Genomic DNA, 26,326 nt, shown 5'->3' on the forward strand with positions numbered 1-26,326 from the left:
AGCAGGCCCCAAGTGGTTGGCTAGTTTGGGTGTGTGACTGGAGAATTCCACCACTTACAACCTCAGATGGTGCGAGAGCAGAAAATCTAGAAAGACTGTAGAAGTTCCTTGGTTGGTCGCCTTTCCTGGACCACACAGAGTAACTAGAATGAAAAGAAGCTGGTGGACAAATGGATCCCTGCCAGGGTGTTTTGAATTCTTTCTGAGTCACTCATGTATGTCATTTACAACGATGGTGAAAAACTGAGTGAGCAAGATCATTTTGAAGTTCCAACAAAATACTACAAATGGCACAAATATTTGCTCTCTGAATGTAGCATGCATCTCTTTCACTCTGACAAGTGTGGGTTGTTTTTTTTTTCAGGTCAAACACTTCAGAGCTTTGCAGGAACAGGCAAGGACCTACTTAGATCTCCTTTGCTCCATGTGTGATTTGTCAAACTCTTCAGTAAAAAACACAGCAAAAGACATTCAACAAACAGAGCAGATGGTAAGAAGTTAAAAAATCACATCGGATTTGTCTGTTTTATTGTATTCTCTTGCTTGAATGTTAGAGGTGAAAGAAAACGTTTCCTTGGATTATTCTTGCTGTGATGCCTCTACAGCCATTATAATAAACAGATACTTGAATTTCAACTAAGTCAAAGAAACGTAGGCACACGCTGATAATGGTGCCATGGAATTGAACCTGAAACATACATATTCTCCAGTGAAACTGCTAATCTGTCACCTCTTTCCTCTTCTCTTTTCTCCTTAGTTACCGTTCTCTCTTCCTCTTTTCCTATTTTCTACTAAATATTTTTTTGTTCCTTTCCCTCTTTTTCTTTACGTTAAACTTAATATGAAAGGGATTCTTGATCCTCGCTCTATATTAAGGATGGCAAAGAGCACGCCTTCCATCATAACCCTTCTAATCAATGGCAGTAGCTGAGTGTGTCAGTAGCTTCAGAATCAGAAAGATTCTGAAGCCATCTTTGGCCAAGTTGAAAAAGGGCTGTGATGAGTTAATCTTCTGTACTTGTCTGCAGCAGACAGATGACAAGCAGAGAGGCCACATGTTTGCCACTGCTGACTTAAATTCTTTAGTGCAACCATTCAGGTATTTAAAAAAAAATTCGTAAGAGTCGGTTTCGGTATTTAATTAACTAAACATTCCAAAGAACTACAATAATGAAGAGATTAAAATAATGAAATAATAAATAAGGTAGCTATTAAAGTAATTAAAATAATGTAGGTTTTTCACCTTTATATTATCAAAGCAAATCTGTCTTTAAATTTCTTTTTTACATGGGTGATTTATTGAAATAAACTATTTCTAAATTTCTAAGGCCAGTTAAGCAGATCTAAAAATATATCCACAAGATGAATAACTCTGTGTTTTATAAGAAGTATCAACAAATGTGCAGTGCAGAACAGTATAGTCTGTTCTGGTGACTGACTCCCTAGACCAAATTAATGACTCCAACAGGTGTGCCTACTAAAATGCCCAATGCAAAAACCAGTAGGATAGCTGTTGACCTAATCGAAAACTTCTAGATTGAAATAATATGGCATAAATTCTAGACATTTAACATCTTTAGAAAACCTAAATATGAAAAGGAAATCTGCTTTTCTTGAAGCAAAGAAGGATTTTTAAAAATTTATTACAGAATGAGTGAGGATGTGTGTATGTGTATGTGCACATGTGCGTGTGTGTTGGCCTGTGTGGAGGGACACACTGAGTAATTGCGTCTCTGATTCATTTCACATAAATGTTTCTATCTAATGTGCTGACTTCCGCCTTTTGTTCTCTCAAGATTGAACAGAGGCTTGCCCAGGCGCAGAGCTTAACTCAGGGCTGGGAAGAGATCAAGCATCTGAAGGCTGAGCTTTGGATTTACCTCCAGGATGCCGATCAGCAACTACAGAATATGAAGAGGAGGCCCTCCGAACTGGAGCCGAATGTCGCGCAGAACATGGTTTCCCAAGTAAAGGTAGGAATTAAAGAGTCTCCAAAGGAGATAAAGGAGACCAAGATGGCGTATGTCAGTCAATCCTTAAGCATTAGTATGGCTACTTAACCAATAAGGAAGAATCAGAACAACCAAGAAAGAACAAATCAGAAAGTAAATATTCAAATATTTTCTTGGAGCTCCAACTGGCCATTTACATTGACAGACATTCTCTGTAGTATGTTTCTGAACAAAGCAGCTGTAGATTAGCTGACAGAGCCAGAATTCTCTGCTACTAAACAAACACAAAGCCCTATTATTTATTAGCTTTTCATCGTAATATTGCTAACTCTATAGGGTTATAAATGTATCAATTAATTAAATATATATTTAACATACAAAATATATATTAATGTATTGTTAATTTAAAATGTAAAAGAAATTAAATTTATATTATATATTTATGTATAATTTAAAATACAATAAAAATTATTATAAATATATTAATTTCATGGGAAATTTTATCCGATTTTTAAAACAAACTTGAAGATCTAGTTTTTCTCTGTGATAGTGAGCCATTTATATTTTCTACTAGAATATTATTTGCATATGCAGAAAAAAGAATAGAAGTGACATAAGTTAGGCTTTTTTTCCTCAAAAGCATGAACTTTAAAATTTTTTAGAAAATTAAGGCTACACTTTAAGATAAAATGTTACCTTTTTCTAAGTGACTATAATAGTGTTCATGTTTATCAGTTTTTTATACTTTTCAGAGTAACACAATAAAAGAAAATACAGGTACCCTTTGATTCTTATATACTCTTTAATTTGTATTTATAAAAAGGTATGATGATTTTCAGATTGTCCATTTGTCCCTCACGACCCATTCATTCTACAATCTTCAGTTGCTTGAAGGGTTTAGAGAATTATTGTATCTATGCCTTATTCTGTATCTATCTGGGGAATTTATTACACGTTTATTTTGTCCTTGTTGTTATCCTGTAGGATTTTGTTAAGAAACTACAGTGCAAAGAGGCATCGGTGATGGTTATCACAGAAAAGGTGAATAAGTTAACCAAGAAGCAGGAGGCTCCTGAACACAAGGAAATAAGTCACTTAAATGACCAGTGGTTAGATCTGTGCCTTCAGTCTAACAATCTGTGCTCGCAAAGGGAAGAGGATCTTCAGAGAACCAGAGATTACCATGACTGCATGAATGTCGTGGATGTGTTCTTAGAACAATTCACTACAGAATGGGATAACTTAGCCAGGTAATAGCAGTGCCCCAGCAGGTCTCCAAAATGCCAAGCCAGAAGTTTCTTAATTTCTAATTTAAAAATTAGGCTGGTACACAGGTACCTCAGACCTAATTTGTCCCAAACAGAACTCCTCATACTTAGAACTGACGGCTTTGTAAGTGAAAGAGACTGTAATATTCCATTTGCTCATGTGTGTTTTGTAACTAGGGATGGTAATCTTTCACAATCCACACTTACAGATTTCTAATGATAACCAAAATGTATCTAAGTACATAAATGAGTAGCTATTAGAGCCATTGGTGACATCTTACAGGTTGCACTATCGAATGCTGTACTGCTCATTGGAGCTTCTTCTCAGAGGAAAGCACATATATCACAGATCACTTATTTATCACTTTAAATGCCATTTTCAAGAATACAGTAATTCATTGCTTATCAGTGTTCACTGTTTACACAAATCATCCAGGAATCTTACTAATATGCAGATCCTGCTCAGTTAAGAAGGGCCAGAAGCAGTAGCTCAAAGTACATGTCAGATATGATGGGCTGGCAGCCATAGCCAAAGAAGAGTAAAGAAGCATCTAGGCAACTTGTTTGGTTCAACATCTGATATAAAAATATAAGGGTCTTGTATTCCACAATAATGACCGCACCTCTGTCAAGAAGCCATAAATTAAGCTACTCTAAACTAAGAACACCCACTAAGAGAAAATGGTGAGGTGTAATTTAACATGGTATGAATGAACCTTGGTATTGACTAAAGCTAATTTGTTTTTATGTCTTTAAATACATTTATAGGTCCAATGCAGAGAGTACAGCTGTCCACCTGGAAGCTTTGCAGAAGTTAGCACTGGCTTTACAGGACAGAAAGCAGGCCATAGAGGACCTGAAAGAGCAAAAGCAGAAAATGATAGAGCATCTGAACTTAGATGACAAAGAATTGGTCAAAGAACAGACGAGTCACCTTGAACGACGCTGGTTTCAGCTTGAGGACCTTGTTAAAAGAAAAATCCAAGTATCAGTCACCAACTTGGAGGAATCAGATGTGGTGCGGTCCAGGTTTCAGGAGCTGATGGAGTGGGCAGAAGAGCAACAGCCGAGCATTGCAGAGGCTCTGAAGCAGAGCCCCCCGCCCGAAATGGCACAGAGCCTCCTCATGGAGCACCTTACCATCTGCAGTGAATTGGAGGCCAAACAAATGCTCCTGAAATCACTCCTGAAGGATGCCGACAGGGTGATGGCAGATCTTGGCCTCAATGAGCGGCAGATAATCCAGAAGGCACTCTCTGATGCGCAGAGGCATGTGAATTGTCTCAGCGACTTAGTGAGCCAGAGGCGGAGGTACTTAAACAAAGCCTTGTCGGAGAAAACCCAGTTTCTCATGGCGGTGTTCCAGGCCACCAGCCAGATTCAGCAACATGAGCGAAAGATAATGTTCCGTGAGCATATCTGCCTGCTACCGGATGATGTGAGCAAACAGGTTAAAACATGTAAAAGTACGCAAGCCAGCCTCAAGACTTACCAAAGTGAAGTCACAGGGCTTTGGGCCCAGGGTCGTGAGTTAATGAAAGGGGCCCCAGAGCAGGAAAAGAGTGAAGTACTGGGCAAGCTTCAGGACCTGCAGAGTGTCTATGACAGTGTTTTACAAAAGTGTAGCCATCGGCTACAAGACTTAGAGAAAAATCTAGTTTCTAGGAAGCATTTTAAGGAAGATTTTGAGAAAGCTTGTCACTGGCTGAAACAAGCAGATATCATTACATTTCCTGAAATCAACCTAATGAATAAGAGCACAGAGCTTCAGGCACAACTGGCCAAATACCAGGACATTCTTGAACAATCTCCAGACTACGAAAACCTCCTGCTTACACTACAGAGGACCGGGCAGGACATTTTGCCATCGCTGAATGAAGCTGACTATTCCTACCTCAGTGAAAAGCTAAATGCCCTGCCGCTGCAATTCAACGTCATCATTGCCTTGGCTAAAGACAAGTTCTATAAAGTTCAAGAAGCAATTCTTGCTCGGAAAGAATACGCCTCCTTGATTGAGTTGACGATTCAGTCTCTGAGTGAACTCGAAAACCAGTTCTTAAAACTGAGCAAAGTGCCCGCCGACCTGGTGGCCACAGAGGCTCTGGCTCTTCAGGACAGTCACAGAACCCTTCTGGGGGAGGTGGCAGGCCTTGGGGAAGCAGTGGGCGAGCTGAACCAGAAGAAAGAAAGTTTCCGCAGCACAGGTCAGCCTTGGCAGCCAGACGAGATGCTGCACCTTGTCACCTTGTACCACAGGCTGAAGCGACAAACTGAACAAAGGCTTAGCTTCTTAGAAGATACCACCTGTGCCTATCAAGAGCATGAAAAGATGTGCTGCCAGCTGGGGAAACAACTAGAGGCTGTGAAAGCAGAGCAGTGCCAGGTGAATGAGGAGACGCTTCCTGCAGAGGAGAAGCTCAAAATGTATCACTCCCTGGCAGGAAGTCTCCGGGACACAGGAACTCTGCTAAAACAAGTAACTGTGCACCTTGAAGATCTTGTTCCACACCTGGATCCCTTGGCTTATGAGAGAGCCAAACATCAGATCCAGTCCTGGCAAGAGGAGTTAAAACTGTTAACTTCTGCCATTGGCTCAACGGTGACGGAATGTGAGAGCCGCATGGTGCAGAGTATAGACTTCCATTCAGAGCTGAGCCGCTCCCTGGACTGGTTGAAGAGCGTGAAGGCAGAGCTCGGCGGGCCTCTGTGCCTGGACCTGAGCCTGCAGGACATCCAGGAGGAGGTCAGAAAGATCCAAATTCACCAGGAAGAGGTCCAGTCCAGCCTGAGAATAATGAATGCCCTGAGTAACAAGGAGAAGGAGAAATTCACAAAAGCCAAGGAATTGATTTCCACGGATTTACAACATGCTCTTGCTGAGCTCTCGGGGCTCGATGGAGACATTCAGGAAGCTTTACGCAGCAGACAGGTGAGTACTGAGCATCTCTTTTCTTTCTCCGCTCTGCTTATTTGTAAACAGGTGTGAGAAATTTCTTTGTTTTTGTTTTTTCATTAGAATTGCTTCCTTAAATATTTCTTTTTTGATAATTATGTGGGATCATCTTCAAGAGTGATTTGAAAGTGACTTATGCACATGGTATCCCTTTCTTGTGATTTCCACGTGGACTTCACTTTAATTATAATATAGTGATACTTTAGTTATCTTTCACCTTTAGGAGAGAGAAGATGTGATAGCATTAATATAATTAACCCCATATGTAAATGCATTAGTAATAAAAGTAATTAGCAATGAATACTTAGTGATCTCTTTTTCAACCTGGTATTTCTACGATTAATGTTCCATGATGAGTCCCCAAATGGAGAGAGGCAGATGGATAATGCAGTCCTGACTGAGGGCAAGCCATGTTTTCTTTGGGGTCTCCCATCAGTTGTATATACATCAATGATGTGTGTGTGTGTGTGTACCACATTTTCTTCAGCCACTCATCTATTAATGGACACTTAGGTTTTTTTCCATACCCTGGTATTGTGAATCATGCTGCTATGAACATGGGAGTACAGATATCTCCTGAAGGTAATGATTTCATCTCCTTTGGATAAATACCCAGAAGTAGAATTGCTGGATCACATGGTGGTTCTATTTTTAATTTCTTGGGGAGCTTGCACACTGGTTTCCATAGTGGCTGCATCAGTTTACATGCCCACTGGTGTTATCACGCTATCAACTGAGGCATCGATTCACTTCGGTAAGTATTCAGTCTGCCACATATTACTAAGTATTACATTTTTGTTCTTTAGAGAGAAAGGAAACTGTCAGAGCTTGTTAAGATATCACCATACATTCCTATGCCATTTCTGTCCTTGTTTATTTATTTTAACTGCAATCCTGAAATTATAAGAATAGCAGAAGGGAAAATCAAGGATAATTATGAACTGCACCAAAAAAATTCCACCAACTTATCAATATATTCACATATTCACATACATTCATGTAACCGAGGGCTGGAAAAGAAATGGGAAAATTAAACTGTTTCCTTCAAGCACGTTGCATGTGAGAGTTGACTGTCTTTGCAATTACTGTTTTTCAGGCTACTTTGACTCAAATATATAATCAATGTCAAAGATACTATCAAATATTTCAAGCAGCTAACGACTGGCTTGAGGATGCCCAGGAGATGTTACAGCTGGCAGGCAATGGTCTGGATGTGGAGAACGCAGAGGAAAATCTCAAAAGTCACAAGGAATTTTTTAGTACAGAGGATCAGTTCCACAGTAATCTAAAAGAGCTCCAAGGCCTGGCAGCCCACCTGGAGCCACTCATTAAGCCAGCTGGAAAAGAGGACCTTGCACAGAGAATGGCTTCCCTGCAGAAGAAGAGCCAGAGGATAATACAGGACTCCCACACCCAGTTAGATCTCTTGCAGAGGTATTAGGGTTGTTTTATTGTTTATATGCCAGTGAAGTGGATTTTTGCACAGAAAAAAGGAACATACTGATACACAGTAGCATGTAAATTCATGGTTCTCTCAAGTATCATTAGACATGTTGACATCAAGCTCTGTATAGAAATATGTGATTTTATGTTACTTATTGGCTTATGTTGGACTTTTTCAAGATGTGCAGCTCAGTGGCAGGATTACCAGAAAGCAAGGGAAGAGGTAATTGAATTGATGAATGATGCAGAAAAGAAGTTGTCTGAGTTTTCTTTATGGAAGACTTCTTCCAGTCATGAAGCAGAAGAAAAATTGTCAGAACATAAGGTTAGCTTTGATGTTGTTTTTAATATCCTTTATTTGTAACTGTAATGGGTCATTGTAATATGATAGGTCCAGAAACAAGTCACTGAATCATTTCCACCTGAGTTCCTTAAAATGAAAAAGGTACATTTAACCACATCTCACAGCAGTTTCAACTCAAATGCTGTCACCTTTTTAGGATTCCTGTTAGAAATGTGTAGCTAGGTTTAAAAAGACATTCAGAGCAATTTGCTGCTGATAAGATATGACACTTAATAAATTTCAGTAAATGCTTTCTGAAGATATAACTTAGGTTAATTCAAATAAGGTTCAAAAATATACACAGCAATAGAAGGTGGAATATAACATACGGAAGTATCAAATTCAGTTTACTTATATTTTTGCTGCCTTTTAAAAATGGGAGAATGTCATCTCAAGTAGCAAACTTACGGTCAATAAATATTCACCTTACCATTTAAAAAAATCCAAGACTAATATAAAAGTATTAAAATATAAATGTAAAAGAGTTACTAAAGGAAGATAAAAGTGTGTGGGAACATTTTCTTGTGCAGGTAATTGAGGACTTTACCAAAATCCACCAAACTTTTGAAAAATCAGTCTCTCCCCACAATGTCTCTTCTCCTCCCCCCACCAGGCTTTAGTGTCAGTAGTGAACTCTTTCCATGAGAAAATTGTGGCCCTTGAGGCCAGAGCTGAACAACTGGAAAAGAGTGGAAATGACACGAGCAAAGCAACCATAAGCAGGTCGGTGACAACGGCCTGGCAGCGCTGGACGCGTCTCCGTGCTGTGGCCCAGGACCAGGAGAAGATCCTGGAAGATGCAGTGGATGAGTGGAAAAGCTTTAACAAAAAGGTAGTTTTCATCACTGATGAGCTCAAATTATTGTTTCCTCACTGACGGTAGAAATGCGATATTTTGCCCCTATTTTGAAATTGGCCTCATCGGAGTAAAACTTTTCTTAAAATCTCTACTTCAATGACATGAGAGCCAAATTATGAAACAAAATGCATAATGTAATGTGCAACATAGTCTCCCGTCAGGATCTAATTATTTGAATAAGAAAAACCCAACAATTACATTTTGAAAAAAAGGACCAGGCTTCTTTGCCCCACTGGCTGGGTTCTTAGTGAAATTTTCTTGCCTGGCCCAGAAAGTTCAAAATACTTTACTTTGCCATGAAAATGAGTAGGAATTAAGTCATTTCCCAAATCCTGTATTTAGTTCCTTCTGTCTTTTAAGTAAGGTTCAATGTTTTAAGCCCTGTCTTCAAAGACACACATTCATATGTTAACATAAATATTGGAAAGAGTATTTCTTTTATCTGTTTAGTTATAAAAGAGACACTTTTTCTATGTTATGCTGTCTCCTATTTCCCTAATATTATTCTGAGATTAAATCTTTTAAACCCAGAATAACAGAAGTTGTCTTTCCTTCCATGTTAAGGAGATTGTTCATGTTTTAGTTTCCTGAAATGTAGAGCTTACGCCACCATCTTTAACACTTTCAGTGCCTTAGTGTCACAGAGGCATTTATTAGAATTGCCCTATCTTTTAAGTTTATTTATTTTTGAGTTTCATAGTATGTCCATTTATCATCAGGTTAAAAAAGCCACGGAGACGATTGATCAGCTACAAGATAAACTACCAGGAAGTTCAATGGAGAAAGCCTCAAAAGCAGAGCTCTTAACTCTTCTTGAATATCACGACACATTCATTCTGGAGCTAGAACAGCAGCAGTCGGCCTTGGGCATGCTGCGTCAGCAAGGGCTGGGCATGCTCCAGGATGGGGCCGCTCCGCCCCCTGGGCAGGAGCCGCCCGTTGTCCGGGAAATCTCAGCAATGCAAGATCGGTGCCAGAAGTAATTATACACCTGCCCTCATTCTCTGTTACTAAACTTGGCCACGACCCAAAGGGATAAATGTGGGGTTAGAGTCTGGGGGTGCTCCATCACAACACCTTAAAAATGTGGACTCTGTTCCCGTAATCCCTGCTTTTCATCTGTCTTTGCTCTTGAGTCATTTCTCTGACAAGTGCATACTACTAGTATTTAGAAATACGGTGATGATGCAAACAAATTCAGTCTTTACTTTCATGCAGTTTAGAGTCAGGCAGCAGAGATAGGCAGCTAAAGAAGCCATTTAGGTAGAGCGTGACAACGGTTCTGAGGAAATACAAAGCGGAGGCAGCTAATCTAGAAGAGGAACCAGGATAGACTTCCCATGGATGGGCTGTTTAGGCTGAAGACTGAGTCATGCCTCAGGCAGTGAGGCAGAAAGAGAGTTTTGCAAACAAGGAATGTAAAAAATCTTGGAAGTAAGTGTGTCACTTCCAAGGAACTGTTGGGGGGTGGGCAGATTCATAAGAGATGACACTGGAGCGGTAAACAAGAGCTATTAAGAACTTAGTTCTGATGAAGCTTGTTAACTTTTTGCCTAAATTGGATGACAGAGAGATAAGAACAAGATGATACCGTAGTCCAGGTAAATAATACCCAATTAGTGGAAGTGAACCTAGTAGAAAGAGAAAGTTAATGGTATGTAACTTGCCTGATTCACTTATTGTGTAGGAGAAGAATCCTACATTAACTAATATTACTCATCTATATCCTATGTTCACCTCTTTTGCTTATAGATGAATTCGGAATAATCTGACTCAACTATTTAAGCTTTTTTACCAAATTTATGTCATTTTAAATGATGATTTAGATGTTGCACATTATGAATTGGAAAATTTTTAAAACTTGATTCTTTATTTAATGGCTAGTTTCTAATAGCCACAAATATTCCAATTATATATTATTTTTAAATGCTGATAATTCTGTACCACTTGAGTAGATTTGCAAAGAGGAAATAAACAATCTCCAGTTGCTTTAGGTAATTACCTTAGACAAGTAATAGGTAATTAGGAAAATTACTTGCAATTTGTGGCTTGGGAGGGTGTCAATTCTTAATTTTCCAGAGATATAAATCATTCATTTCATATGCTGTACATTCTTGTGTGATTCTTGAACTAAGCTTAAGTGTTACTGAAAATTATCTGACCGTTTTGGGAAATGTCTCTGCTTGCAAAAGAGAGATGAGTTTTCACTTTTTTATGTCTGTTTTTGATAAAATGATGTCATATATTAGTGGCTTCCTTCCATTTCAAATCCACTTCTGCTTCCTGCCTTTAATGTTTCTGAAGCCTGCAAGAGCAAGTGAAGAAAAACACGAAGGCGGTAAAGCAAGAATTGAAGGACCGTGAAGTGGTGGAGACTCAGGTCAATTCTGTGAAATCTTGGGTTCAGAAAACAAAGGAATATTTAGGGAATCCAATGATAGAAATAGATGCTCAACTTGAAGAACTTCAGGTACAAAACTCTCTTGATTCCCTGTACCCATTATTTAAAACACCTGTCTGATTTTAATCAGATATATTTGTTTATAGCCAATGAAGCATTGCATTAAAATTTTCCAGATATATAAAAAGCTTTTAGTATAATAATTTCATAGGAGTTTCTTTTGTTCTGTATACCGTGGACATGCTTCTTATTCAGAGACTACAGAAAAGGGTTATTTTAAGGTGTTTCTACAATTCCATTCAAACATATATTGATGAACAGTACATAGTCTTGTCTCTGTACTCATAAAGATTAATTTCCTTGTCAGGCTCCCAGAAGTTTCTTATTTTGATCTTGTCTTCAGATTCTTCTAAAAGAAGCCACAAATCACCAACAGAACATTGAGAAAATGGCTGAAGAGCAGAAGAATAAGTACCTGGGTCTTTATACTATATTACCTTCCGAAGTCTCCCTTCAGCTAGCTGAAGGGGCATTGGACCTAGGAACTATCCATAATCAGGTAAAGCTACAAAAGCCATTCTCTTATCAGCTCAGTGCTCTTATATGCAAATCCTTGATTTTCACAATTGTGTCTTTCATGGAAACAGAGTTAAAAACAGATGAGTATAAAACAATAATATTAAATTAGAAATCTTATTCATAGGCAAGAAACATGTCAGATTATCACAGATTTGAATAATTGTTATACAAGTAAGATGATTTCTTCCCCTTACCTTTTTCTAAAAAGAATACATAAATAAAATTAAATGACTTAAAGAAATAAGCAAGCAAAAAAAAAAAAAAGACACATTTCAAGTGTTTGACAAACATTTTTTGAGTACCCAGAGTCTGCTAGGCAGTCTTCTAGCTGTTATTTTAGTTCAGCAAGATATTCAAAGGGGAAAATCAAAGTAAAAAGGTAAGGTAAAGCCAGGGATGAAGTTATTTCCCAAAATGTTTGTCCCTGGACCCTGTAATGTCAGTACAGGAAGGCGCATCAGTTTCCAAACAATCAGAAAAAGAAGTGAAACATAATCTGCCTCGATACATTTTAAAACAAATCTTTTTTCCTTCTTCCTCTTCCTCCCTCCTTTCCTTCCTTTCTTCTTCTCTTACTCTCATTCATTCTTTCATTCCTTCTTTCTTTCTTACAAGGAGATACACAGTTATTCATAGTACTGTCAGGCCCCATAAAGAGGACACATTCTCATGTAGGTTCAGTAGCTCTATATGGAAACTTAATAGTTTTTTAGGACCTTCTTAGTGGCATAAGGCTAAAGCATAGTTAAAGTACTAGTAGGGAACAGAAAATAGGTATACTAATTCTAAACTGCTACATGGAATGGAAAGTAGTATTACTTTGTAGAAATAAGATTTATACAAGGGTGCTGCATTCTTTGGACCCTCCAATGTATAACATAAAGTGTTTTAAAAATTTCATCAAAGTCCAATTCTACCACATCAAACTTTGACCTAAATGGAATTGCTATTTTCTGACTTAAGTATTTCATTCGTCTATTTGGTTTTTCTTCGTGGGAGGTCTATTGGGAAGGATGACTTGGCAAGTTCAAAGCTTAAAAGCAAAGTTTAATTTTAAGTGTTCTTGTTCTCTGGATAAATTTCCTTTAATAGAGTTATTCACATGCAGTGCATTTACACTGGCACTCAACTCAAAATAATGAGGGCTGAAAAAGGACTCTTTTAATGGTGTGTTTCCCCCCACTAAAGAGATATTTTAGGCCTTTTATTTATATAAAGAAAATATTTACTTTACCCTCTTCTCTACAGCATTTCATTATAAGCAAAAGTATCAATGTGTTTTATCAGATCAAACGAAAGCCACTAGAAACTTGTAAATGTTAACTGTTTCTTTTTCTCCTTTCTTTCCATTGGTTGTGCATAACATATTTTCATCACAATGTTGGGATTTGACTGGAAAGTTAGAAAATAGAAAGTTAGCTAATAGACCATCAACAGCTACTTATAAAAAGGAGCTTTGGAAACAAATCTGTGTGACTCCAGTTATCTGGAAGCATTTTCCACTTTATGAAGAAAAAGGAAGGCTTAGGGGAGTTGGTGTGGTCAAGGTCACAAAGTTAGTAAATGGAGAATTCTGACAGGAGTCAAACTGAGCTATCTACACTGCCATCTATAACGAGTATTCTGTAAACATTTGATGAGTGAATCACTGTGCGCGTATTGCATGTTCCTTTGCCTAAACAGCAGCAGAAAGAGGTGCAGTGAATGCATAAAGATGATGGGAAGAGAGGAAAGCCATGAGGGCTTGACCCTACCTGCATGTGGCTGCCTGGGCAAAGCACCAGGCAGTGTGAGCCACCGAGTGTCTCACACGAGTGTCTCAGGACTGAGGTTTTTAGCATTGGTCATCCCATTGTAACCGTGGTTGGTTTTGTTGTTCCTGTTGGTTATTTAGATCCAGGACAAAGTAAAAGAAGGCAAACATAGCAAGGCCGTGAGCCAGGAGTTCAGCCGACAAATTCAGAAGACAGCCAAAGATCTCACAGCTATTCTAACTAAGCTGAGAGCAAGGACAGATAATCTAGTTCAAGCTAAAACTGACCAAAAGGTAAGGAAGGAGAAGTGGAAACATGAGGTGTGCTATTGAATTGAGTGTGTTTGGAGTTGGCTTCTTTTGGGGATGTAGAAAAAAACCTTTCTTGATTAACAAGCTTCTTTAAAACCATAGAGTAAAGGCAGGCAATAAAGAAATTTTATAAATATGATAGCAGAGATCTACTTACATCATATATTTTGTCATCACAGTTGAGCTGTATTAATAAATGTATATGTGTGTATAAGAGCATCAGAGGCCTAAATAATAATTTCAGGATATCAGTATATAAATTTCCAAATGAAGGATGTTCTTGGTGGTTAAATCTATGTTCTTACTCTGCTGATAAAGGTAAGTGACTAATCCTTTTTGGTAGGGCAGAGGGAAAATGTTAGTCTTCCCGCTCAGTTCATAGGAAACAAACACCAGGATTACAACACATCCTGTCTGGTCTGCCTTTCCAACCAAAGAAACAGAAGTGACCTGATCCTAGTAGAACTATTCTTAATAATATTTGGCTTTTACATAAATCATTTAAAAGATAACCCTTCTGATGTTGGAAAATCTGGAGTAATTTATGTCCATTAGTCTAATGTTCTCCCATGTTGATGACCTTCTAGGTGCTAGGAGAGAATTTAGATGGCTGTAAGTTAAAGTTAATGGAACTGGATGAAGCAGTACAGAAATTCTCAGAACAGAATGGCCACCTGGGGAAACTGCTGGTCAAGAAGATAGGAAAACTGACTGCACTTCACCAGCAGACCATTAGGCAGGCAGAGAATCGGCTCTCAAAGCTCAATCAGGTATGTTTTTCAGGCCAGCAATCAGAATTCTCTAAGGCAGAACTTCAATGTTTGTTTTTTTTCTCCTTTGAAAATAAATAAGATAATACTGATAGGGACAAGTTAAACTGGGATTTGGTGACAAATTATAATATCGAAACCTGATATGCAGTAACCCCACCTTCTTACTCAGTGCAGGTGGAGTATGAAAGGAGGGGTAGAGAGGAGCTAGATAGATGACTAAGAGATGAGAATAGAGAACTTTTTTAAAAAAACACACAGATTATTCAAGCATATATCAAGAACTTGGACATTATGCAAAGTCATTAGGAAGTCCATGGCAGATTTTCAACCAAGAAATGATTTTTCATGGTACTTTTAAATACCACTGATGTTATAACAATCAACCCCTAGGAGAATTGTATCCATAGGAAGATAGAAGACTGACTTCTAGCTTACGAAGCAGAGTTTACGTTTATAATCTGAATGTTAATGATTTTTTCAGGCAGCATCACATTTAGGAGAATACAATGAAATGCTTGACTTAATTCTGAAGTGGATGGAGAAAGCTAAAATCTTGGTACATGGAAAGATTGCATGGAATTCCGCAAGTCAGTTACAGGAACAATACATTTCACATCAGGTAACCTTGAGAAAAATAGTTTCAAAGAGAATAATTTGATTTAATGAAGAAGGTAATTTGATTTAACTGGCTAGCCTGGCAAAACGCATGTGTAAAAAAGTTATTTGTAGGTGCCAGATAAAAAGAAAGCCTATGTAGACCTGAGAACTTGTTCAGTGGTTTGAAAGAAAGTGGCTACCCATGAGATTTTATGAGACTGAGTAATAAATAAACATTACCTATCTGTCTTAGACTTCCCTTTCCCCAAGAGCAAAAACAACCCCATAGGACTTGTTTTTTGTTTTTTGTTTTTCAGCTTCTTTGAAAAAGTTATATGCAGAGATATGGTGGGAAATTCGTTCCCATAAAGAAATATAGTGATGTGTGGAAAAATCTTAGGCTCCAGACCCAGACTGATGGGAAAAACAAGCTCTGCCATTTGGGCTGTGTGACTCAGAGCAAACTATTTTGCCTCTCTGAATTCAGTTTTCTCATCAATGGGATGGAGATGTAAATGTTATTGATCCTGCAGGAGTATTATGAGGATCACATGGTTTAATGTATGTGCAAACATCAAGCATGTTAGCTGGCCTGGGGGTGTTCCATAAGAGCAGTCATGCCTCCTCCTCGGCCTTTGGCCTGGTCTCAGCCATCTGGCCTTCCACAGGAAGTAGGGGTCAATTGAAATGAAATTTTCTCTTGGTTATATCATCCAGGAAATTATTTCATCCTTTTATAACTTAGGCTTGAATTAGATACAGATATCTAATAGCTCAGTTATCCTGCAATAAAATACAGAGTGTTTTTTATTGAAATTAAACAGACATCCTGAAGCGTTGTAGATTTTTCTCTCTTTTATTCTGACTTATATACAGATTTTCCTCACTTTGTAATGGGATTATGTTCCAAGAAACTCACTGTAAGTTGAAAATATCACTAAGTCAAAATGCTTTAATACATATAGCCTATAGAATGTCACAGCTCAGCTTAGCCCACCTGAAATGTGCTCAGAACACCTCCATTAGCTTACAGTTAGACAAAATCATCTAACACAAAGCTTATTTTATAATAAAGTGTTGAATATCCCTTGTAATTTCTTGACTATTATATTGAAAGTGAAAAACAGAATGCTGTATGGGTACAGGATGGTTGTAGGTATATTGGTTGTTTACCCTTATGATCACGTGGCTGACTGGGAGCTGCTCAGCATCACACATATTGGCAAGCCTGAGCTAAGATCAAAATTCAAAATTCAAACTACAGTTTCTACTGAATGTGCATCACTGTCAACACATAAAGTTAAAAGATCATAAGTTGAGCTGTTGTAAGTTGAAGACTGTTTGTACACTCTTGCCTTAAATTATCCCCTTTTCCATTTCAGTTGGCAGAGTTCTGGATCAAAGCCTCATTTTCTCCTTCTTGGATGCTTTAACAGGATCCTAGTTGGTTTCCTTGTATCCACAACCTTTCTTCTCTAAGCATTCTTGCACACTCCTCTCAAGGAATCTTTTTTAACTCCAGTTGAGGTAGAGCAGGGATGTGAGACAAGCCTCATGATTAATTTTTTTGCCTTTGATGAAAAATGCCAATATATAAATGCTTAGTATAGTAAGAACAGGAGGGACTCCATCTTAAGGCTAAGATTCCATTTTAAAACAATTTTAAAATGGTGATTAGGCAGCAACCAATCCTATCTTAAGGCAGGGTGGGCAGTCCTAAATTATAGGTTTCCACTGCTTGAGGGTAACCACTATCTTGGAGAAGAACAGGACCAATAAATTCCTTGTGTGAAGTTTATCTTACAAAATATCTATAGGACTGACTGTGGATGGTGACAAAATGTCTGTCACTGATGATAGACATCATGAGACTACACATCGGCCTATGCTTCCTTGGCCCTTTCACCCATCCTTAAAAACCCAGATCCTAAACCTTTCAGCATGCCTCCTCTCTGAGGTTACCTGCACTCCCAAGTGTGTACTGTCCTATCAAATAAACTTTCTTATTGCATAAGCCTATTGCACTTTGTCTCTGAACTCTTTTTCATGATAATGACAAGACCTCACCACCTCCACTTCCATTGGTAGTGTCCTTGTCACTTTGCAATTTCATTCAATTTTCTGGTCTTATGTACAAGTCTCTCTCTCTCTCTGTTCTACTTAAGACGAGTAGGGAAGAGCTACTGAGATGTCTGTTCTGGGCTTGCAAGTTCCCATCTCCTAGGTGACCCAGACAGAACTGCAGCTATGAAATCATGTTCTTTAGCAGCCTACCCAAAAAATCTTTCTTTGCTTTGGGAAGTTTTCAGAACATAATCTCACTCCATCCATTGCTCTATGGCCCCCACAAATCCTGGGGTTGTAGGGGCTTTGTTCCCATGCCATGCAGAGTGAAGTGGACACTGGACCACTGGACACAAGGAAACCCTGGTTTTAGGGCTGGCAAGGGATTTCCCTACCCCGAGCAGGAGTTCCTCCCTCTGCTCTTCCTTGCTCACTACTGCCTGCATGGATGCTGCCATTCACTGCTACTCTCGCTTTAGTGAATTCCTTCCTAACCTGTACTCATCTGACCTGTTCAACAATTCTTCCTTGGTCAGAGTTAAGAACTCCTGGGTTGAGGGCTCACCTTGCACACAGGGAGATCTCCTCAGATTGGACTGCCTGACAACACAGTTGTCTGCTTGAGGACATGCTTATAAACAGAGAAGATTTAAGTTACAGTTGGGTACTAACAATGAAAAAAATACTCAACCTCATTAGAAATCTAGATGCAAATTTTAAAAAGATGATATTTTAGCCATCAAGTTAGCACTATTTTTAAAAAGTTCATATTTAAGGAAGTGAGAGCTCCCAAACACTGCTGGTAACTTGGTAAAGTCTTTCTTGAAAAACAATTGACAAAAATGTATCATGATCATCAAAATGTTACTACTCTGTAGTCCAAACTGTAGAAAATACCTTTTGACTACAGTGGCATTTTAAAGATAGTATAAATGTCAAAATCATTTTTCTGGGTAAATTTTTGGGCTATAATGGAATATAATGTAGTCTTTTAAATGACCATGAAGGCTTTATTTATTTATTTATTTTATCAGCCCCTGTATTCATTTGTTTATTTATTCAACAAACATTTATAGAACACTCTCCAAAGCTGGGAATTTTGTTAGACACTTGAATTACAAAGCATATTATTTTGTCCCTACCCCAGAGAGTTGATAACTAAAGGGAAGAAGGAGACAGATCTAGACTATTACACTGCAGTGGGTCACGTTCAGGGACTGAAGAATCAAAGGACTGAAGGGTCCACAGGAGGGTGCTGCACCCAAACTGTTGGGGTTTGAGGGGAAGTCTAAGGAAGGCTTCTTAGGAAAAGGTGATTCTGGACTGAGTCCTGAAAGACATGCTGCATACTTCTGGGAAATGTGTTCTAGACAAAAACCCTGCATGCTCAAATCCCATCAGGAAGAGTGAGGAGGGGACGGGTGGAGGAGAGCTGGGAAGAGGCCTAAGAGATAAGATTAGAGAGAGAAGAAAAAGATCATGAAAGCTGCTAAGAACTTGGACTTAATCCTAAAGTCATTTGGAAGCCTTTGACCAACATTATGCAGGCAAGTGACAAGTTCAGACCTGTATTTTAAGAGAGGTGACTTAGCAGAGCAGCCTGTGGAAAACAGACCAATGAAGGGTAAGACAACAAAGGTGGCTCCAATATTCCGGTAGCAAATGACAAGGTCTCTCTTTGGAGATTGAGAGAAGACGCAATCAGGGGGTATTAGTGAGCTCGAATTCTGGACTTGGAAAGCCTGGCTGTGAGTGAGAGGGCAGGAGGGGCCAAGGATGAACTCCATGTCTCTTGACTTGGGCAGCTGGGTAGGTTGAGCACATGAAGGGACCCAGGAGCAGAGCTGCCAGGCCTGCTGATTATCTCACACAGACACTCAGGAGAGAATTAAGCCTGTAGCCACGGTTTCGGGGAGTTCTCCAGTGCCTGCTCTAGGAATTAAAGATGCCTGAGTTTATCCAAAACAGTGCAAGGAGACAAAATGCATATGTTCTAATGTCAGGTGAAAAAAAAAAAGAGAGAGATGGAAAATTGTACTTACATGATGATTTCCATTACCTAACTATATGCCCAGACATAACAGCACTCGTCTCTTGCTTAAAGTTATCTCTGATGCATGGGATTATGGAATATTTTATTTCCTTATTTGTATTTTCAATATTTTTCAAAATTTATAATATATATATAGCATATAATAGCATATATAGTGAGGAAAAAAATGTACTCTATTTTTTAAAATAGGAATCTATTGCCTGAGAATAATGTCCCATCTCCCATTTCTCATCTTTACACGTCCCCCACCCCGGTGACCACACATCCTGCGTTCACTCTCCTCTGTGCCTTTTCTCTGCTCTTCCTTCCGTCTGTCGAAATGCAAACATCTTTCTGACCCGACTCAGATGTGCCTCTTCCAGTAGCCTTTTCCCGATCTTCCTGCAAGTAGCAGCACATCTCATTTCTGTCATCCTCAGCCCTTCTTCTCTTTACTCTGTTCATATAATGCACATGATATGGTTATTAAGCCAATTGTATTATTATTTGACCCAGTAGATGATGCTATCCTGAATGACAAGGGCTGTGTTTTTATTCTCCTTGGTATCCCAAGAAGCTTCTACTCCTTTGCCACTTAAGGCAAGTGAACAAAGGTTTTTTGTTTGTTTGTCACACTCTTATCTTAGTTTCATTTCTTAGATCAAGAAATATATCTATTTCTTAGATACAGAATATGACAGTTGAAACACATCTCCTTAGTTTTAAATATGAGAAAAGCTAGTCCCAGTGACCTGATGAAGACATCCAGGGTGTCAGAGCATTGCCACTGTGGAAATGCCCGTATCCTGACCCTCACCAGAGAGCAGCTTGGGGTGGTACACAGAGCATGAGCTGTAGGGTTCAACACTTAATAACATGTGGCCTTGGCAAATTGTTCACAGTTCTTGAACTTTGATTTATTTTTCTGTGAAATGGTGATAACGGTAGGTGGGGAACGGGCACAGGGGTGTGAAGGTTAAACACAATAAGATACACAGAACCTACAGTGTGAGCTGGAAGTGTGAATTAACATCTCCTTACTCCCTTCCCAGTATGATGGTCTTACACCATATCATATAGATAACCTATACTTCTGTGCCTACCTGGCAATGTCATGACTATTAATAATTCACTCTAGGCCTTGCTAGAAGAATCTGAAGAAATTCACAGTAGTCTGGAAGCAATGACAGAGAAATTACAGTACATTGCTAGTGTGTATTATACAGAAAAAATGTCTCAGCAAGTGGCAGAATTTGGACGGGAGACTGAAGAGTTGCGACAGATGATCAAAATTCGTTTACAGAATCTTCAAGATGCTGCCAAGGTAAAAAAAAAAAATTAAATTGAAAAGTCTATTATTTAAAAAAAATGGTTGTCTTGCAGTGGAGATATGTGTTCACACTGATGTACCTTTTTGACTGATGTTACTCTACACCTATGACTTTGAACTTCAAGTGCTAATATATAGACATTCACATCGATTTTACTCTGCAGGATATGAAAAAATTTGAAACAGAGCTAAGAAACTTACAAGTTGCTTTGGAGCAAGCCCACACAACCCTGACTTCTCCAGAAGTTGGACGTCTTAGTCTCAAGGAGCAACTCTCTCATCGACAGGTAAGCAAAAGTAATTCAGGGGAAATAAGTGGGGAGCTGTATTAAAATAAGAGAGTAGTTAGGAAACGCGATTTCTAAACTTAGTTATATTCTTAGCACTAGAGGCATTGTTTCAAAAAGTAGTCTTTGGAAAATGTTTATCCCTTGGGGACAGAGCTGTAATTCTGTAACTGTCTCTTACTTATGAATTAAACTCCTGAAGTATAAACATTTTAAATATTTCATGAAATGTAAAATATAAAGTTGCATTTTCAGCATTTGTTGTCTGAGATGGAGTCGCTCAAGCCGAAGGTCCACATGGTACAGATCTGCCAAAGCACGCTCCGGATCCCCGCGGACGTGGTCGCCAGCCTGCCGCTTTGCCACGCTGCTCTGTGCCTGCAGGAAGAGGCCAGCCGCTTGCAGCATTCAGCGATCCAGCAGTGCAACGCCACGCAGGCACGTGCAGCCATACCAGCCAGGGTCTGCAGGCGGTCCCCACGCCCACAAACCAATAGCAAATGAGTCATGGGCTTCTTTTCTTAGTATTGTGTGGGCCCAGCCATCAAAACACATCCCGAGTGTTAAATCTGACAGATTGTTGTGGTATATAAAACAAAGGATGAAATGCTGTCATTGGGATCACCCTCCAAAGCCTGGGGAAAGCTTGATAAAAGATATCCTTTGGTGAAAACTCTCTCTTAGCGATTATTTTTTGTGTGTGAAGAACAACTTTTATAAAAATTAATTTTATATTCAATCACATATTTTCTTATTATGCACCTGAGAATCACCTAGAACCTTGTAATATGACTTTACAAAAAAAGAATTCTGTAATATAGGCTAGCTGTATTTCAGCTCATTGAAGCATTAAATATATTTTCTTGCCTGAGTACATCCAAGTGTAACTCTTAGCTTCAGAAATTCACCCAGTAAGAGAAAAATCATTGACTAGGAAGAAATGACACCCTCCTAATTGCTTTCAACTGATATATCTCCTGCTTTATCAAAAAATTGCATACCTATCCTATCCTCTGATTCAATAGCTAATAGTCTGTCAATTATCCTTGCTCCTTGCATTGTCTTATAATTTGCTGGACAGTACATTTCTGAGGATAGAAGCCATGCTTAATTCATTTTTATTTTCAGTCCTCTACTCAGCCCTTAACTGAATGCCTTACACATATATTCAATATTTCTTAGATGGAAAAATAAAATAATCATGTTTTTCATACTGCTTCCCACCATGCTGTGACCATGACACTGCCATCTTCAGCCCAATATGAATGGGGAATAGAGAGAGGATCTAGCCACTTAAATATTTCGAATCCATCAATAACGTTGGCAAATATTTTAGAGAGAAGGCTCTAAAATAACTGAACAGTGTTGAGGATTTGAATCACCTAGGGATTCTACTCATCATTTTTTGTCCCCTAGACACACCACGTATATAGGAGTTAGTCCTAGTTTAGCAGATAGCTGCACAGAATCGCTTACCCAGTTATTGATATGGAAAGATGATCATTTGTATGTGTGTGTGTTCTTTCAAAGGAGGCTGTGGTGCAATATGAACAATATGAACAAGAAATGCAGCACCTGCAGGAGCTCATAGAAGGAGCTCACAGAGAGATTGAGGATAAGCCTGTGGCCACCAGTAACATCCAGGAGCTGCAAGCCCAGATTTCTCGTCATGAGGTAAGACAGGAACATAAACACGTGTTATGGTCAGGACGCTGGCTTGACTGGTTTCCAGGGAAAGAAAGAGAAAGCTTTTCCCCGTCTGGCACGTAATGTGTTGTTCAGTTCTCAAGTAGCTTTTCTTGGCTCTCTTTGCATTTTAAGGGCTATTTTTGCTGATCCTTTCTAAGACCCAGTAGCATGAAACTTCCCCTTGATTCCAAAACCTCTCTGCATTGTTCATGACATATCTCAACGGGGACCCATCACCTGTCTTCTGTGCCTAGACCTCTCACAGTTAATACACCCAAACACACTTGACTCCCTATATGGAAAGCCCACAAGAAACAGCAATGTTCAAAGCCTTGCTGCTTTGATCGTCCTTTTTAAAATGAAGGGATATTTCACATTAAAAAGAAGTTTGTTGCTCTTTTAAATATAGGCTAGTTTAGGTCCTTTCGTCAAAATCAGAGAACGGTTGGTGCTGTTTGTTTTGTTCATTTCCAGATTGTACCTGTTAGCATCTTCCCCATTTTCAAATGGGCCTCTTTTCTCTTACCTTTGGCATCCTATGACCTCAGGACGCGGACATGCCTTCTGCAGACATGGTGTCAGAGGTCATAGACCTTGAGTGTTTGAGTCCATTGACATTTAGCAGATGACCTGATCTGTCAGTTCCTACATAGGTCACAGTTACTCTTTCCTTTGGGTGCTTGATCATAGCATCATGAATTTTGGTATGTGATGGCAGGGAAGAGGTTTTATTTCTCTGTACCAAGGATGGACATTTAGTTTATTCTTCAGTCTGCTCTATTTTAACTTTGTTGTCATGAAAAAACAAACTTTTTTTCCAAACCAAATATTATAGTGAAGTGGTCAGAAGATTTAATTGTTGCCTTTTAAGGATGCAAAAATCTTACCACGCCCCCACCCCCTCCAAAAGCAATTCTTTAATTTCTTAATACATCAAATGCATCAATCACTTATGTGATTTACAAAATAATGTAAATAAATCTCTCACTTACTTGACTCTATACTGTAGATATCATTTATGTTAATCATTTCTCACAAGCCACTGGTAAATGAAAATATATGCAAATATTTTGAAATAAAGTTGTTTATATAACTCAGACTATATGTTACAAAGTTACTTTGAAACTCTTTTTAATCCCATTTTGTAAGAACCAGAGTTTTGTTGTAACAACTTTCTATCATAGTACAGAAAATACTCCTTTTAAATATTGTCTGGAAGCACAATAATTATTACTACAGTTTTTCATTTTGTATTTTTTAAAACAGTTTATAAGGTTTTTACGTTATAACATTTTATAACAACTCTGTGAGGTAGGAATTATTTTTTATCATCTCCATTTTACTGATAAGTAAAAAAACAATGATTTTTTTTTTCTCCATGACTTTCTGAGCTCCCAAATCTTGTAACTGATAGAAACCAGATTCTAATCTGCTATCCGTGGCTCCAAATTCTGTGATTTTTCTACTGCTGCAGAAACTATGTGGGCTACCTCACTGTCAAACAGAAAGAAATGATGGGCCAAGAAAGTCTGTGACTTGCCCAAGGCCGCAGAGCTGGCCGGCAGCACAGTCGGCGGTGGTCACTGCCCGCGCAGTCGGTGGTGGTCACTGCCCGCGCAGTCAGCCGTGGACTGCCCTCCTGCCTCCGGTTCAGGATCTGATCATTTTGTCACATTTTCTCCTCTCAGTTCTAAAAACCTGTGTGGACATTTCTAAGTTTTGTCATGCAATTGAGAATCCATTTTCATATTAATACTGATATAGTCCCACGTGAGGCTCATTGTATGCCTAAAACAAACCCAGGAAGGAATGTGCTGAGTCCCAAATCTACCCTGGGGGTGGGGGGCAAACCATTGTAAGAAGACTTAGTGATTTGTCCTATGAAAAGTGGAGAATTCAAGGCACCCAGCGACTGGCGGATGTCTTCTACATGTGCATGTTACCTAATGGTAATAAAGTACCCATGTGCTAGGCACAAGGCCAAACATAATAAATAGCTATTTAACTACTGTTTTAAAAACCCTATTAGGTTAAGTATCTGCAGTTCCAAAATTTTAAGTAATGATTTCTACCTTTTAAATCTTTGCTTTAAAAATTGCTGTATTGTACTTGATTCCAAGAACAGTCTGCTGGCTGACTTCTGCTGGATTATTCTCCCTTCCACTTAGTCAGTTGTGTTTGAGAGCAGATAAACAAAATGACAATGGCAAAATGGTACCTGTATTGTGCATATATGCATGGATACATACACATGCACATATACACACATACATACCATTTTGTTATTTTTGTCATTTTGTTTCTGAATTTCAGAGCTCATTGAATGTCAGTCAACATCTTTAAAATGACAGTGTGTATCCATAGATGCGTACATGCATGCATCTTGTCTATGTGCATGTTTATATCTATGTATATACACACTGTCGTTTTAAAGACATTGACATTTAATGTCTGTCACAAAATATGTTCTGTGCAAACACTAAGTGTCAGCTTTTCAGGCAAAGAAGCCAAATAAAAGGAATAGAAGAAGTAAATGGTTTTGTATTCATGTTACCAAGCATTTTAATTATTTTAGAGTTTGTAAGAGTTGTGAGCTGTCCAGAATGCATTTTCAATAAGCTGTTGGTATAAGTTTTACAACCTCTATCTCACAAAGCAACTTTTTTCAACAACAAATGCATGTAAAAGCCATTCTGTTTGAACTGAACTTCAGTTCAAAGCTCTAGCCTGAAGAATCAGAAACATTTGCGGCATGATGGAGTATGTGAGGGCAAGTTCTATGATGGTACAGAATGTTATTTGGGGAGTAATCTGCATACAAAATTAGGGTTCTATATGTAATATTTACCTTGTCTACAAAAAAAAAAAAAAACAGCTCCCTGGGGTCACAGGAATGGACCAGCAGTTTACTTTATGCCTCTGTCCCAAATGACTGCTCCATTTGATATATTCAATATGTTAAGAGCCGATCATGGCATTTTTTGTAGTTTTCGTCACCACGTGACCTAATTTCCATGGCAGGAACCATCTGGCACTTTCAGATTCTGGAGGCATTTTAAGGAAACTCGCCAGGGCTGCAGGGTACGTTAAGCTCCCGAGGCCTGCGGAGCCGGCCGGCCGGCCCGAAGGCCCGGGCTCAGCGCAAGCTCCCCGCGCCCGGCACCGCGCTCCCCGCCCCGCGCCGCAGCGCAGTCCACATCCTGCCTCCCGCCGCCCTGGGCGCAGCCCTGTGATTTCATTGGCCAGCCCCGGAGGAAGATGAGCGCTAGTTCGGTTTCCTTTTGATGCTGCTCTGACACGGTTGGGGGAATGTTTCCTCAGGAGCTGGCTCGAAAAATAAAGGGCTACCAGGAGCAGATCGCCTCCCTCAACTCCAAGTGCAAGATGCTGACGATGAAGGCCAGGCACGCCACCATGCTGCTGACGGTGACCGAGGTGGAGGGGCTGGCGGAGGCGCCGGAGGACCTGCGCGGGGAGCTCCTCCCCGCGACCTCGGCCCACCCCTCCGTGGTCATGGTAAGGAAGGGGCCAGGCCGGCTGGGCTGGGCGCCGCCCCGCTCTCCACCGACTGTCCCCCTGGCTGGTGGCCCCAGGTTCCCTCTCCGGGGCTGATCTTAGGGATCAGCGCCTGGGCTTGCAGATTAGAACTCAGGAAGTCTCAAGTCTCTGCCTACATCTGGGCCAAGGCCAG

At 39.4% G+C, this 26,326-nt stretch overlaps 1 protein-coding gene across 14 annotated transcripts in view; it reads left to right on the forward strand.

Moving 5' to 3' along the window:
- Positions 1 to 26,326, forward strand: part of SYNE1 (spectrin repeat containing nuclear envelope protein 1) — a 419,767-nt gene that overhangs the window by 238,706 nt on the left and 154,735 nt on the right. For all 14 annotated transcript variants that reach the window (XM_057489084.1, XM_057489085.1, XM_057489094.1 and 11 more), the window contains 18 exons: positions 365 to 490; positions 1,797 to 1,973; positions 2,937 to 3,202; positions 3,989 to 6,149; positions 7,270 to 7,607; positions 7,797 to 7,941; positions 8,573 to 8,791; positions 9,538 to 9,797; positions 11,123 to 11,288; positions 11,623 to 11,778; positions 13,693 to 13,845; positions 14,451 to 14,633; positions 15,118 to 15,255; positions 20,468 to 20,653; positions 20,824 to 20,946; positions 21,202 to 21,384; positions 22,477 to 22,620; positions 25,957 to 26,151. In XM_057489084.1, coding sequence (XP_057345067.1) covers positions 365 to 490; positions 1,797 to 1,973; positions 2,937 to 3,202; positions 3,989 to 6,149; positions 7,270 to 7,607; positions 7,797 to 7,941; positions 8,573 to 8,791; positions 9,538 to 9,797; positions 11,123 to 11,288; positions 11,623 to 11,778; positions 13,693 to 13,845; positions 14,451 to 14,633; positions 15,118 to 15,255; positions 20,468 to 20,653; positions 20,824 to 20,946; positions 21,202 to 21,384; positions 22,477 to 22,620; positions 25,957 to 26,151 — 5,319 coding nt within the window. The remainder of the gene's footprint in view (positions 1 to 364; positions 491 to 1,796; positions 1,974 to 2,936; positions 3,203 to 3,988; positions 6,150 to 7,269; positions 7,608 to 7,796; positions 7,942 to 8,572; positions 8,792 to 9,537; positions 9,798 to 11,122; positions 11,289 to 11,622; positions 11,779 to 13,692; positions 13,846 to 14,450; positions 14,634 to 15,117; positions 15,256 to 20,467; positions 20,654 to 20,823; positions 20,947 to 21,201; positions 21,385 to 22,476; positions 22,621 to 25,956; positions 26,152 to 26,326) is intronic.

This window comes from Manis pentadactyla, chromosome 12 (genome assembly GCF_030020395.1).
Source record: "Manis pentadactyla isolate mManPen7 chromosome 12, mManPen7.hap1, whole genome shotgun sequence".
NCBI classification, from domain to species: domain Eukaryota; kingdom Metazoa; phylum Chordata; class Mammalia; order Pholidota; family Manidae; genus Manis; species Manis pentadactyla.